Source organism: Tamandua tetradactyla, chromosome 10 (assembly GCF_023851605.1).
Source record: "Tamandua tetradactyla isolate mTamTet1 chromosome 10, mTamTet1.pri, whole genome shotgun sequence".
Taxonomy (NCBI): Eukaryota; Metazoa; Chordata; class Mammalia; order Pilosa; family Myrmecophagidae; genus Tamandua; species Tamandua tetradactyla.
In genome coordinates this window covers 39,519,206-39,535,688 of record NC_135336.1, presented here as the reverse complement: position 1 = coordinate 39,535,688, position 16,483 = coordinate 39,519,206, and the positions used below count along the sequence as shown (strand labels likewise).

The 16,483-nt window shown below is 34.5% G+C and overlaps 1 protein-coding gene across 14 annotated transcripts in view; it reads left to right on the top strand.

The window, feature by feature from the left end:
- BBX (BBX high mobility group box domain containing) overlaps nucleotides 1-16,483 on the top strand; it is a 285,719-nt gene that overhangs the window by 162,224 nt on the left and 107,012 nt on the right. For all 14 annotated transcript variants that reach the window (XM_077118493.1, XM_077118480.1, XM_077118481.1 and 11 more), the window contains one exon: nucleotides 13,144-13,314. In XM_077118493.1, coding sequence (XP_076974608.1) covers nucleotides 13,153-13,314 — 162 coding nt within the window. In that variant the 5' untranslated portion in view covers nucleotides 13,144-13,152. The remainder of the gene's footprint in view (nucleotides 1-13,143; nucleotides 13,315-16,483) is intronic.

Genomic DNA, 16,483 nt, shown 5'->3' with positions numbered 1-16,483 from the left:
ATGTGTCCAATTCTCAGGTACATGTTTGACAGTCATCAAAGCCAAACAGCTGAGCTCAGCAAGCAGAATTCTTCTTTGATATAATAATATCTGACATTGACTGCCTAATGGTAATTTTTTTATGCACAGCAGTGACAGGTTTCATTTTTTCCCCTAAAGTCAGGGTGGTCAGGTATATTTTATTTACTCCAGTTATTCCTGTTTTAAATTCCTACCCAAACTTAGTATCATTCTCAAACGGTGTATTATTACAAATTTTAAAGTCCAGCAAATATGTTAGCATCTGTGAAGACTTTTTTATTTTTCTAAATAGGTTGTGAGTTTTTGTTTCTACTTGAACATATTTGCAGTCAGCATTGTGTAGGAGGTTGTGTACTGCTCTAGAATTATATGGCAGATTCAGAGAGTGCCCTTCCCTTTCATATTGTGTTGCTTAGGAAATGACAGGCTTTCATGGTATCTATTAAAGTATAGCCACCTATTGTGTTCAATACAGGGTGCAGAATTTAGTTAAATGTTGAGAAATCGTGTTATTTGTTCCACATTCGTCTGCCTGTCAGAATAATTAGATGGAGATGCATGTGCTCTTCATCAGTAAAGCATATTTGTTTTGAAAAAAGAGAAGCAGCACTTGTGGACTGTCAGTCATAACAACTGAGAGCGCTTTAAGAGTCACAGTATCACTATTACAAAATGCAAAGTGGAGAAAAGTACATTGAGTTCCCGATACATGTGCTTTCTTGTTCCCTGATTCCCCTTTTCCCAATGTATTTAGTCTGGCAAAATTTATAAGAAGGACTGTTTGGGAATGTGGAGGGAAATTTGGGAAGCCCATAGCTAAAATAAATACCGAGAGACTGAGTATTAAATTGTAAAAACCATGCCTATAAAATGGAATTATTTTTCCTCTCAAAATGTATTGATTCAAAACTAAAATCATTGATACAGTTAGACAGCCCCTGTGATTTGAACTTTAAACCCAAATGCTTTAGGCTACATCCCTGATTTGCTTTTTAATGGCATTCAAAAAATGATATAAAACTTTCTGAGACTTCACTCACTCTTCTGTGAAATGGACATAATTGCCCACATCACAAGACTGTGGGAAATTAAATAAATTAATACATGCAATAAAGTTTTTGTTAGCTACAAAGTGGTACATAATTAGTATCCCAAGAGATTTTAATAGTAGTTCTTATTTTTTCTCATCAGAAAATAAAGTTGGGATTTACTAAGGAAATATACTCACATTTTATATTATAAAATACTTTCTTATAAGAAGCAAAACATAGGCCACGGTGGTACGGCAGGCAAGAATTCTCGCCTGCTATGCCAGAGGACCCAGGTTCGATTCCCAGTGCCTGCCCATGTTAAAAAAAAAAAAAACAGGAGAAAATGGCTTCACAAAAAAAACACAAAATATGGAATTTTTAGCTATCTCAGCAAAAATGACTTCATTATTACTATATTATAATCTAAGTAATCTTTCTTTGAAAAAAAAATGGAAGAAAAAATTAAGTGAACTTGCAGGTAGTGCTGTAGACCCTGTTGGTGATTATATACTCTGTTTCTGACTCTTCCTGGCCTTGACAAATTATCCAGTGAGTGTACTCCCTTATTAGGTTCCCTCTACATAATGCCATTTTGGAAATATGGAAAGACTTGGCTAAATACTGATCTCAAGTACTGTGGGGATGCTAAGTAGAAAGGAATGGAATTAGAGAAATTGTCTTAACAGAGTTAAGAATGTTGCTTTAGGGAAGAATGATACCAAACTTGAAAATTTCCAGGTTTAACTCAATACTTGGAGTATTGCTTTTCCCTAAAAATCAGCTGACTTCATGTGTTTAATGATGTAGAAGAACTCCTTAACTAATTTCCCAGGTAAGAGCTATACTTTGTTTTTTAATAGAGGAGCTTTTCTTTTCCTTATTCTATAAAGCAGTATCTTTTTATTTAAGTAGGAAGCTGGAATATAAAAATTCAGCCAGCAGAGGGAGTAGATTCATATAAATTGGGCTGTAAGAAGAATATTCCAAGATGCTTGAGTAAACTTGATTCTTTTGTTTTTAGGTTTACAGCTGTCTCAAGAGAAAAACAGAAGGAAGGGTATAGGATTTTAGAGTCATACTAAAGCTTCTACCTATTTATAAACTTGCTTTGGTAGTTTTTAAAAAGGGAAAGGGCAAGCAAATATTAATACAAATAGGAACTTGTATTTTTGTTAATTCTATGATGTGAAGAAACTTTTAATGCATTGAAATTTTGAGGAAAAAAGAAAAGAAAAATGAAATAAACTAATAATCTAGTAAATAAAACAAACTTTCAGTACTCGGCCCTGGGATTAGAACACATGCATCCCAAACCTGAAAGGAATATACAGAAATGATTGTTAATGTTCTTTACCATGACTTCAGGAGCGCTGTTAGGATCTTGAATCAAATAAGCAGTTACCTTTGCTTCATATGCATGAAGTCAGGAAACTAGAATTTATTTTAAAAATTTATTTTACCAACAAATGGTTTCCTGCTTATGCAGGAAACATAATCAATGCACTCTATGCATTCTATTTAATTTCCTTGGTAAATAAATGTGCAGTTTAATATAAAATCATTAAATTTATGCATTTTCAAACACACTGTTAAATATATTATATATAAGGCAGTATTCTAAGTATTTGCGGATGTAAAGATAAGCAACAACCAACCTTAATATAATTTGTAGTTTAGTAAATGGTAAGTCAACTCAATTCCATTGTACCAAAATAAAGCAAGTAAGCATTGCAGAAGCTAAGAAAAACTACTTCAATAAATACTATAACTACTAAAATAAGAAATATTGTTACTTTTGAAGAAAAAAAGATGACACTGAGAGGATGTGCCTTATAAAGTGAACTAAATTTGTAACGTAAATTTGTTTAACTTTCTTTTTAAAGTAAAAAACTAGCTTAGGAAAAAGTGATTCCAACTGGCCATATCATAGATTGTGATTAATTGATGAATCATCATTTCTGTTGTTTTTTTGTTTTTTTTTTAAGTAATAATTAGCATCAGGCTGATGGGAAACTTCTAGACATTTTTATTATTTTGAACTTTAAAAATATTGTCATATAAAATAAAAATTATTCATTTAAACTTTGACCAGCTACATAAAATCAAATATATCTGCTTTTTTTTTTTCAAGTATATGTCATCACTTCCAGAATTCATGGGCTTGTAAATAAAATGGTGTGTGGAAGAGTATACAGTGTTTGGTAATGGATACAATAAAAAAAGGGAATGGATAATTATTTCTCCTGGGAGGTCAAAATTAATCATTAATAGTAGTTCTTTCTGTAAACCCATCTGCTACATTAAAACTCTTTCCAAATAAATAAAATTACCATAGTTTTAGTATGAATTTACTGAGTGGGAGCTGACAAACTCTAAGATGAAGGGTTAAAATGCAGAAGAAAGAGCAGGGCATGGTGAGGATGGAATAGAAAAGAAGCAATAGTAGGAAATGAGGAGATGAAAAAGGGCAACAGGAATAAATAGCATTGAGGCCTGAAATTCAGTCATTCAACAGAGATTTGCCTACAGTGTATCAAGTTCTGTGTCCAACCCTGCAGATGCAGTGGTGAATGTGACACAACCCATGTCCTACATCTCAGATGAATGGAAATATAAATAAGGGAACAGGCCTTGGTCTGCTAAGTTTAGGACACTGTAGGGACACATAGGAAGCACTAATTTCAGACTAGAAAGGGTCAGCAGAGACTTGAAGCGAGGTCTAAGCTCATCTCTGAAGAAGACACAGGTGTTTCACCGAGGAGAGTCAGCATGTTCAGAGGCTGGAGGCGGTAATGCATGGCAAGTTCCAGGTGCTGGCATAGAACTTTGAGAGTGAGATTGGGTGATTGGCTGTAGAAGCGAGTAGGGACCAGGTCAGGAAGAATGTGAAGGAGATTGAGCTTTTCCTGAGTAGATTGAAGAGGTTCCATCAGGAGAAGGGCATGAGTGGATTTTTGTAATGGGGCAAGTTGAAGTCAATACAGCTGACAGCTGAACCAGTTTGGTGGGGATGGAGAGAAGTGGATCTTATGTAGAGGCAGAAGAGACAAAACTTGATGAGAGTTTAGATGTTGGAACAAGAAGCCAATTGCAATCAGTTCAGTTTGGTAAGAAAGTAAAAAGAATATGTTGTCTGTATGTCTTTACGAAGGGAAGGAATGTCCATCCAGTTCCTATTCACCAGGCTCTCACATGTTTCCTAGAAATATGTTGGACGCAGAGGCCTGACCCAGATAAGGTAGAGATGCCAGAACCTGTGGCCATCATCACGGTTCAGACAAATTATAAGTGCTGTCTAGGAAATTAATCCTGGAATTTAAAACGAAAAAGTTCAGGAAAAAAGTCAGTAACTAAAGTGCAAGGTGGGGGCTTTGAACAAATGATAACACCAGACAGTCCATTTGTTCTTATGCTAGCTGTGTGGCTAGGGATTAGGCAATCTCCTGGCTTGATAGCTAGTGGCCAGTTTGTATGCAGAAAGAGGACTAGCTAAGGGAAGAGGAAAATTCAAGGCGGGTTTTAGACTTGAAACTTGTGTGGACCAAAAGAGAAGGTATTAATGTGTAGAAGGAACTATTGACAGTTCATTCAAGAGAGCAACTTGTAGACTAAATGCCCAAGGTAGCAGGAAGGAATGAAAATAAATGCAGAGATTGGAGATGAGGGAAGGGAGTTGACTTTGGAAGAAAAGGGAAGAAAATAGGTTTCGAAACTGCAGAGTGGAAGTTGGGAGAGTTTGGATCTGAAGACCTTCCTGTTAACCTGGAGGCAAAGGCATTTTCTTAGAATGCCTAGGGTTGTGGGGAGTATGGAGAAGTGATTAAAAGATCAGACTCTGGGAAGAGAAAACCTGGACTCATATCCTGGTCCCACCTCATACTAAAAAGTGGCCTTTTGCATGTTGCTTAAGTTTTGTAATTCTTCAGTTTCTTCACATTTAAAATGTGGTTAGAGTGCCTTCCTTTGAGAATTGCATTGAGGATTAAAGAAATTAATTCATGTAAAGTGTTTAGCATGTAGCAAGGGTTCGATATTGTTTATTTCTATGAGGCAATATTGTATAATTAGGTTAAGAACCAGACTCTGAAGTCAGACCTTGAGTTCAAATACTGGTTTGGCCAATTATGTGCAAAAGGTGTGACTTCAGAAACTGTATAATCTGTGCTTCAGTTTTCTCATTAGGCGCAAGGGTATAATAATAGTACCTAGCTCATAGGCTTATTGTGAGTTGATGTTAATAAATATAAAGTACTTTGGAAACATTATGTATCTGCTAGCTATCATAATATCATCACTATCATCATCATCAATTGAGATTGGGGAGACACTGAAAATTTGGAATGGGCACTGTGAGTATTAAGTAAAACTGAATAAGATAAATAAGAATAGTTGATGGACACTGAAAACCAACTTGACATTAGAAACTGTTATATAGGGGTGCCAGGCCATGAGAGCAGCCAGCAACCTGGGGTACACTAGAGAAGAAAAATGATTGGGTGAGTTTAGAGTTGGAGCTTATTAGCAGGGACCAATTATGAAAGAAAAAGAGTGCCAGTGAACTGAAGATTCTTTGAGAAAATAATGAAAGTGATTGACAAGTAGCCAGAGAAGGAATTATAACTACTGGAGTGTGTTTTTAGATTAATACTGACAGCTGTTTGGAAGAGATTTAGATTTTATTATATTTATTACATCACCTTGTCAATTTTCCTGTTCCTTTTCTTCTTACCCCCTCCCCAACCTTTTCTGGTTTCTTACTGCTTCCCTTCCATGCATATATTCATTTCAAAGTCATATGCCTCATTTGCCTTTTAGCAAAGCAATATAAAAAAGTAGGAGTGCAGAGAAGTATTGTTTCTATGTTTAATTCTTATTATATTCATTGAGCAGCTATTCCCTGTTTCATATAGAGATGTTTGCTCTGACAGATCAAAAAGAAAAGCACCTGGCATGTTCTTTACCCTCAAGAGTCTCTTTTTCACATTGATTTTCGTATCAAATCTTACATACTTTGTACAGTAAAATGATAATACTTAAACGAAAAAGTGTTTAAAAAAATAGGGCATATCCATTAAGTGTTGTGTGTTTTCAGAAAAACGTGATCAGATAGGAAAGAGACCAACAAGAGCTGGAACACAGAAAGAAAGCTTTTTAGAAGTGGGGTGTCATAGAAAGTAAGATTGTGGGTGTGTGGGATGGAGTAAAGATCTAAGAGAGTAGAGAAAGGACATTGTGGAAGCCTAAAAATTGGGTGCACCCCTGCCTGGCAAGAGAGGGAAGGAAGCATGGAAAGGGAGGTAAGTTGAAAGTGGAAGGTAAGGTTAACACCGGATAATCAATAAATAAACAAGTGCTCAACTGCATTGGCAGTAATGAGGAGGAGACTCCCATGAGTCTCTCTTCTTGTGCTGTGCTTCAGTTTCTTGTCAGTGTGATAGTTGTGTCTAGCTATGTAATAAATGCATATAATAAAAATCTTTATAAACTGAAAGAAGAATGTTGAATAAGAAATTGATGCACATATAAAGTTATAAGAAAACTTTATAACACACATATAACTTTATATGTGCACACATGCGCACATATAAAGTTATAAGAAAACACAAAGTTGGGCTTTTGGGGGTAAGGGAGTGAAGAACATATCCAACACTGTTGCTGTGGATTCCTATATAAGGCACTTTTCTTCCCTTAGCCACCCGCTTTGATGCCACATGTCTTTCAAGGTAGCTGTTGTGTTGTCTCTCTGTATAGCTTAGGGCAGCATTCAATTTTGAGACCCCTATTAAGTTTTCCTAAGGTTAAGTGTCACAGAGTGCAATTATTACATATCTTAAAAATACATATACTTCCATAAGGTAAGAGTAGCTAGACCAGGGCTTCCAGTACAGCTAAACCCCTCTTTGAATAGTGGGTACCTTATAGAGAGGTATTCATGAAGAGCATGTTGATAACATCTTTTTTTTTAATAGAAAGTATCCTGACAAAGTTAACATTTCAACTTGAAGAGCAACTGCTTTCCAATATAGAGAATACTTAAAGACATTTCTTTGCATAAATAGTGAATGAATGCTTCTAAAATAAAAGTATTACTTTATTGAATGAGACATTTCTCACTTAATCTATCTAAAGTTTAAAATTATTAGAATTACAATAAATAAGAATGATTAGCACTTGTAGGTCTTTTATCTTCAAAGAATTTTATAGCTATTCTAATTTAATTATTGTTTGGAGTCATGGGAGACTTGTACTCTTTCTGTGAATCTTTTCAAGTGTCATTTTCCAACTTCTCAGTGCTCTATTTTGGTATTTATATGGCCCATCAGCTATTTGTCTATGAGAAACGCACAGAGAGCTGACAGATGGTAGGGGTATTCATATTTGAGAGCTCCTTTTCCTAGGTAAGAGTTTGGACTCTTTATTAGGCTTCCCAATTTCGGAGAAATCTCCTCCACTTGCTGTGTGGTATGTGCAAGTTACACACCTTCACTCTCTTAAACTGGAACTCAGTGTACCTGGTGCAGAGTGTTCTTTTAAGGATTAAGTTAAATTAGATAGTGAATGATAGATAAGCACAAAGCAATTAATGAAGTATTTAATAAGTGTTAGCAGTTGTATTAGTTTTGCCATTAAAATTACTATTAGGAAAATGTTCTGTGAAATTATATGTGATTGAGTTAGATGAGAAAATTATAAGCTAACAAATACAATTTTAAGAGACGCTGTGTGTTAGGCTCAGTGCTAGGTATTAGAAAAGGATGAAATTATCTCACCTGCTTTTAGAAGTTCGTCACCTATTTTGGGAGGATGTAAATAAAACTAACTACAAAACAGTGTGGTTTAAGTGCCTGTCATGACATAAGGTCAGGTACTATCAAAGCTCAAAGCGAAGAGTGGTGGATTTTGATTTAAGGTTTCTACAGAGGACTTTAGAAAGGAAGAGATATTTGACTTGGGCTTGGAGAATGAGATGAATGTGGGAAATGGGAAGGAGTAAATTGTAGGAAAATTTATACTGTGCATAAGCAAAGTAAAGTGGTGGTGTACACTGGTGGAGTATAGGGTGAGAAGGAGCAAGGCTTCAAAGTTAGGGCATTTTCTGACTTCTGTGGGAGTAGGACTCCTTGAAAGATTGAAAGTAGGGAGTGTCTTGGTCAGTCCAGTTTCTGTGAAAGTTCTAGAGATGCCACTTTGTCACTATGTCTTTTGTCTGTCCTTTCCTCTTCTGTAGACCATGGAAAAAGCTGTGAAGCTTTATGGTCTTAGACTCAGGAGAGGCCTTACTTGTAGTTAGAATGTGTGGTTGTCTTCACAGTGCTACTGTATTGGACAAATAGGGAGCAGTTTAAAATAGTCCTGTGACACAGAGTTAAAGTTAAATTCACACTAATGTTTTAAAGACTGGAGTGTATCGATTCCCTGTGTTGCAAGACAAGATGATAAAAAGACTGAGAGGATCTTATTCCCAAAATTTATGGTTGCGCCAAAGCACTGTTTCTGACTGTGTATCACTTAGACAAAGGAAAGGAAACTCAGTTTTTTTTTTTGGTTTCCAGTGCTGGAGATGACATTGTCTGGGAAGCACAAGGACCACTGTTAAACAGAAGCCATCAGTGCTTTCCCTGAACAGCATCTAAGATGTTAAGATCCCTCAGCATCTTAGTCTGAGTTCAAGGGAACAGATGCTGCCTGTTAAGCTAGTGGCTCCCTCTAAAAAACTTATGGGTAAAGAAGAGGGGAAGAGTTCACTAATACTGGAAGCCTTCTAGGTGCTAGGCACTGCTCCGGGTATTGGAAAGAAATGTTTTCACACTAGAACTTATTATCCAGATTTAAAATATTAGGGGGCAGTGCGATGGTGGCTCAGTGGCTGAATTCTCACCTGCCTTCCTGGAGACCCATGTTTGGTTCCCAGTGACTGCCCATGTAATAAAAAAATATATATATATGGGAAGCTCAGAAAGATTAATAACTTTCCAACAAGAAGTTAGTTGTAGAGGCAGATTTTAAATGAGGCCTAGTAGACTCTACTAGGGCCCTTTTTATTATTATTATTATTATTAGTAGTAGTAGTAGTAGTAGTAGTAGTAGTAGTAGTATTGTCATCATTATCATTATCATCATCAGTAAAGGTCTTCATGAATGGGCTTGCTGTATTTCTGGAAAGCAGTTAAATGAACTTTTCCTTATTTTATCACAAGATTGATTTGCGTTATATTATGTATAATGAATATCCAATTAGGATCACTCATCCTGGCATAAAAAATGGGCATAAATGGGTAGATTTGTTTTTACAAGACAAATGAATGCTCAGCATTTTACATGGAGATCTTCAGCTTCCATCATCTCACAATCTCAACAGCATAATTTCATGACAGTGAGTCTTTCAAATCCAGAGCCATTTATATTTTAGTAACTTGGTTTTAGTTATTCTAGAGTCACAATACAGAATGCAAGAATGACCTCTTTTGAAATAAAGTCCACCGTTTGCTTAATTTACTGCATATAGATTGTTAACCTAATTTGCTCTTTTTCAAGAACTAGGAGGACAGTCTTTGAAATGTGTGTGAGGCAGGTCATGAAGTAGTAGCGCAATAATTACAAGGTTAGTCTTTTCTTACTGTCAAAAAATAATAATTTACCCATCTCTTCCTTGTTGAAATAAAATCAGTGATAGAATTTAGTCTTGGAATTCTACTTTCTTTGCCCTTGTCTTTCCTACTTTTGCTTCATCATTTCTTTATTCTTCCCTCTTGCTTTCTCACTACTTCTGAATAATAATCAGGAGCATCAGTTCTCCCTCTGTTTTGCCTTCTTTCAACAGATTGAACATATATCCCAAGAGAATTAAAGAGTAATTAGATTGGTAGATCAATATAAATTATTGAAGTATCTCATTTTTAGTTGAAGGTGTTTCATAGTTATGATCAGTTTTACTGAAGTATTTTGTCTGTCACTGTCCTCCAATTCACTTATTCATTTACTTATCTTTCATTCATGCTAAAAAGTTGGTTTTTTCTTGCTCCTTTGTTCGAGGCACTGTGCTAGGATTTGTCAACATTACTTATCTCTCAGCCCAAGAGGTTGGTGGTTCTCATATACCATATGCTGTCTTGACCCTTGACCTCATATTAAGTAAACCAAGTATACTTACTTTTTAGCATCCCACCCCCTTTTTTCCCACTCAGGAAAGAATATCTGAATTTAAGGTGGAGGACTGGTAAGAGAGATGTTGTGATTAATTTTTAAGCCATTTTAGTTTAGTCAAATAGTGAATTGTAGCATAGGGGTTCCTGTGGTTCTTGTGGCACCCCTCGCAGTTGCTCTTGCTATTCTGATGTGCCAGAATGCTCCTGAGCATATGAAGATAAAGTCTTGGACCATTAAGGAAATGGTCTGGTGAAGAAGGTAGGACATACACAAATAATTGAAATACAAGGGAAAATGTGGCAGGCATCAGTAGAATTTCAGAGTCTTTAAATTGTATTTCAGGGGAAGGAGAGCTTAATTTTGGAAGAATCAAAAGTATGAAAAGACAATATCCAAAGTGTCACGTGGGCTACATTGAAGGAATTAGAGCTGTGAGAAGTGAATGTGATTATTTTTGAACCCAAAAGCCATATATTTGATTCCTGACCCCATTAATTTGATTCTTGGTATTCTGTTTTCTGTTTGAAGATTGAAATTATACACATATACACAAAGGCACATAAACATCTTTATACATAATTAAATAGCATAATCATAATCCTTGGGGCTAAATGATGTTTTTTGCTCTGGGCACTGGCAGTCACTTTGTCCTCCTCCAGTTGATAACAGCTGCCTGAGTTATAGTTTCCCATTGATTTATCTTACTATTTAAAAAAAATGTGTTATCTCAAAATTTTAGGCCCCAGTGTGGGTTTAATTACCACTCAAGCAACTCATCCAGAAGTGATTAATAAGCCATGAAAATAACCATTTCTTCTTTGCTCTGTGTTATAGCATTGTTATTTTGGAAATTGGTTTGCCTGTGCCAAGTTTTATTTGTAGATAAATGGGAGTTGTTAAATGGTCTTATCAATTCACAAGATATCTTTGTATCTTTTTTTATAAGAGCACACCAGATGAGTAATTCCATTTAGAATTTTCAATAACTTCTTATACTTTTATACTTTTGAGGCAACTACAAGAATCAGGTAATTGCTTCAGATAATTAACAGAAGTTTCTTCCTAAGAAAACCACAGGAATATGTTTTTCTTTTCCTCCTTTTGTTCTCCGTTCTTCCCCCTCCCCTTTTTTATTAGACATAGTTTTTCATAAATCAATGATTTTATTAAAATGTAATTTTTTTAAGATGAGGTTTTTTTTATTACAACATGAAAATAATCAGTATGTCTATCAGTAGTGAAATGACTGAGTAAATTGTGATACATTCATATTGTTAAATTTTACATAGTTATTATAAGATGAAAACTATCAAGGTATTTTGACCTAGAGAGACAAGCATGATGTATTTAACAAATGTGTTTACTGATGTTTATGTATTTAAAGAATATGTAGAATGATATTCATCCCTAAGGACATTTAAAATTGGTTTAGAGATAGGCAGTATGTAGAGGAGGAATATTATTAATAGAATAGAGTTAAGAGACTCATATACACATGATAATTTAGTATAGGATAAAAATGGCATTTTAAAACTTTGTGAGAGAGCTGGATTATTTAATAGATGGTCTTGGGACAAATTGACTAGAAATTTGCCAATTGACTCAAAATTGACAAATTGACAAAATTGACAAATTGACTCAAAATTGACAAATTGAAGAAAAAGAATAGGCTACTCTGTACCTCATTTCTTTCATCAGAATGAATTCCACATCAAATATTTAATTTTTTAAAACTGAATTTCTAGGAAAAAAACATTACTATTTTTAATTTTGAAGTGGAGAAGAAGCATGACCTAAAATCCAGAAACAATTGAAATGTATTTTCATGGACCTTATTTCAAAAACATACGTTAGAAATTTAATGATATTATTTTGCAACCATTTAGAACAATGTAAACACATACTACCAAAAGGCCCCTCCGCAGTGGTTTCATCATTTGCATTTGTATTTATAATTGCATCAGTATTCACACATCATTTAAATTGATGGCATTAAACTGTATTGTTTGAAGTTGTCCATTAGTGTGTATGAATAGCAATACAGTATTAACATCTCTTCTGACGAATGAATGAAAAATAACAAATCAGAAAAAAATTGTGAGAAAGCATATAGAAACTAACATTTGTAGTCATCTCTGGGCTGTGGGACTGGTTATGATAGAGAAAATAAGTCTCTCGTTAACTTTATAATCTTCTATACTGTTTTCACCTTTATAGTAGGAATGTGTTGATTTTATCATCAAGAACTCTTGTTTTTAAGTCATTGAAAAGTAATTTTATAATTTTGAGCTTCTTAGAGGTTTTATCACATGCATGCCCTGGCTATTGCTTGGCTATTTCAGTTAGCCACCCACTGGTGAGAAGGAGAGCCTAATGAGTAAAAATATGACTTGTTATGCACATATAATGGAGAAACAGGATGAGTACAGAGGGTGCCCATCCCTGTAAGTAACCAACAGGGTTTTAATTTTTGAAATCCATGTATTTTCTAATGAGATGGTTTTATTTAAAATCCAAAACATTGATCCTTGCTTATTATTTATTTTAATATCATAAACACAAATCTTTAGTAGTATAGAATGAAAAATTCCATAGAGGGTATCTTTCCTGTTCCTCTGATGGGAAACTTTGAGAAACAGTTCCCTGAATAAATATAAACAGATGAAGGTAACTTGTATTCATCCTTAAGCATTATTTGGGTTTTAAATTTTAAAGTTACCAAGTGCAAAGAAGTAGATTTAAAAAAAGGCAAATTTTAGTAGCTCAATTTATCCCATTAAAATGAATGTTTGATTGTATACTTAGGATTCTCAGTGAATCCAGTAAATACCTGAGCCTGGTGTACAGTTTAGTCATTAAAACCATAATCCAGTTAAAGCTAAGGAAGCTAAATAAAGTAATTTTCATCAAATTTACTTTGATTTGTTTCTTTTTTCCATTACAGGTCACAGTAATGAAAGGCAGTAATAGGAATAAAGATCATTCAGGAGAAGGGGAAGGGGCTGGAAAACGACCCAAACGAAAGTGTCTTCAGTGGCATCCATTGCTAGCAAAGAAACTTCTTGACTTTTCAGAAGAGGAGGAAGAGGACGACGAAGAGGAGGATCTTGATAAGGTAAGTCTTTTATTTTAGAATTTTGAAGTTTATTTGCACATTCACAATATACAAGAAACTGTAGTGACTGTATGGTGGGAGAGACACGTTTCTAAAAATCTGTATAATTTATACCCTATTTAACTGTTTAACTTAACATTTAATTCCAGTTATTGGTTACTCATTTTTTTGTTAGAGAATTTGTAGGTTTGCAGGAAAAGTGCATGCATAAAATACAGAGATCCCACATACCACCCTGTTGACACCTTACATTAGTGTAATACATTTGTTACAATTGATGAAAGCATATGTTTATAATTGTACTATTAACTATGGCCCTTTACATTATGGTTCACTGTTGTGTTGTACAGTGTATGGTTTGTTTTATTTATATTCTCGTAACATATAAACATCCTAAAATTTATGCATTTGGCCACATTCAAGTATATAATTCAGTGCTGTTAATATATGTAATGTTATGGTACTATCCTCAACATCCAATACTAAAACTTTTCCATGAACCAAAATAGAAGTACTATACAATTAAAGTAATAATTCCCTGTTCCCTATTCCCAGCCTGGCTCCTGATAACCTATATTCAAGGCAGCTTAGAGTTTGTTTATTCTAATTATTTCCTGTCAGGGAGATCATACAATATTTGTCCTTTTGTGTCACTCAACATGATGTCTTCGTGGTTCATCCATGTTGTTGCATGTATCAGAACTTCATTCTTTTTTGAGGCTGAATATATTTCAATATCTGTGCCTACACGACATTTTGTTTATCCGTTCATCAGTTGATAGATACTTTGGTTGCTTCCATCTTTTGGAAATTGTGAGTGATGCCACTATGAGTATCCCTCTGTAAATATCTGTATGGATCCCTGCTTTCAGTTATTTGGGGTATATGCCCAGAAGTGGAATTTCCAGATCATGGGATAATTCTATACTTAACTTTCTGAGGAATCATCAAATTCTTCCATAGTGTCTATGCCATTTTATATTCCCACCAACAATGAATGTAGCGTATCTATTTCTCCACATGCTTCCCAATACTTCTGATTTTTAATAGTAGCCGTTTTCATGGTATGAAATGGTATCTCATTGGTTTTCATTTGCATTTCCCTAATTAATGATGTTGAGAATATTTTCATGTACTTTTTATTTGTATATCTGCTTTAGAGAAATTTCTAGTCGATATTTTTGCCATTTTTGAATTATGATATCTTTCTGGTGTTAAGTTGTAGGATTTCTTTATATGTTCTAAATATTAAACCTTTATCAGATATGTGGTTTCCTAATATTTTCTCCCATTGTGTAGGTTATCTTTTTGTGTGTGTGTGTATGGGTAGGTTATCTTTTTACTTTTATGATAAAGTCCTTTCATATGCAGAAAGGTTTTCTGATAAGGTTCAGTTTATTTATTTTTTCTTTTGTTGCTTATGTTTCCTTGTTTTCTTATAGGAATTTTATAGCTCTGGTTCTTAATAGTAGATCTTTGATACATTTTGAGTTGATTTTTGTGTATGATTGAGATAAGGGTCTACCTTCATTCTTTTGCCTATAGATATCCAGTTTTCCCTGTACCACTATTGAACAGACTATTCTTTCCCAATCCAGTGGACTTTGCACCCTTGTCAAAATCACTTGACCATAAATTTGAGGGTGGCTTTCTGAATTCTCAGTTTAATTCCATTGGTCTATGACTCTCTCCTTGTACCAGTGCCGTACTGTTTGATTACTGTGGTTTTGTTATAAGTTTTAAGATCAGGAAGTGTGAATTCTTAAACTTCATTCATCTTTTTCAAGATAGCTTTGGCTATTTGGGGCCCCGGACGCGTTTATAGAAACTTCATAATTGACTTTCCCATTTCTTCCAAAACAGTTGTTGGAATTTTGATTGGGATTGCTTTGAATCTGTAAATTACTTTGCATGTATTCAGCATCTTAACAATATTTAGTCTTGTAAGCCATGAACACAGAATATACTTACATTTATTTAGGTCTTTGATTTCTTTTAGCAATGTTTTATAGATTTCAGTGTACAAATCCGTTGCATCCTTGGTTAGATTTGTTTCTAGATATGGATTTTTTTTAGTTACCATGGTAAATGGATTTTTTTTCTTGATTTCTTCTGGAGATGGTTCATTACTAATGTATAGAAACACTACTGTGCATTTCAATCTTGTACCCTGCCACTTTGCTGAATTCATTTATTAGCTCTAAGCTTTGTGTGGATTTTTCAGGATTTTCTGTATACAGGATCATGTCATCTGCAGATAGGAATGTTTTACTCCTTTCCAATTTAGATGTCTTTTGTTTCTTTTTCTTACATAATTACTCTGCTTAGAACTCCCAGTACAATGTTAAATAACAGTGGTGACAGTCAGCACCCTTGTCTTGTTCCTGATCTTAGAGGGAAAGCTTTCAGTCTTTCAGTTAAGTATGATGTTAGTAGTGAGTTTTTCATATAGACCCTTTATCATGTTGAAGAAATTTCTTTCTGTTCCTATTTTTCTAAATGTTTTTATTAAGAAAGGATGCTGAATTTTCTCAGATGCCTCCTTTGCATCTATGGAAATGGTCATGTTTTTTATCCCCTTTCTTTTTTCAATGTGGTATATTTTATCAATTGAATTTCTCACGTTGAACCACCATTACCTACCTGGGATAAATTCCGGTTGATCATGGCATATACACGTCTTTTCATTTGCTGTTCTATTAAGTTTGCTAGTATTTTTGTTGAAGCTTTTTACATCTATACATAAGAGATATTGGTCTGTAATTTTCTTGCAATAGGTTTTGGTATGAGGGTGATGTTGGCCTCAAAGAATGAGTTAGGAGATGTTCCCTCCTCTTCAGTTTTTAGGAAGAGTTTGAGGAGGATTGGTCATACTTCCTCTTGGAATGTTTGGTAAAATTTACTGTCTGGTCATGGTCTTATCTGTGTTGGAAAGTTTTTGATTACTGATTCAGTCTCTTTACTTGTTATTGTTTTGTTGAGATCTTATATTTCTTCTTATGTCACCATAAGTAGTTTGTGTTTTTCTAGGAATTTTACCCATTTAATCTAGGTTATCTAATATGTTGGTGCAGGATTATCCATAGTATCCATTTATGGTCCATTTTATATCTATAAGGTTTGTACTAATGCCCTCCATTTTATTTCTGATGTTAGTTTTTGCATCCCC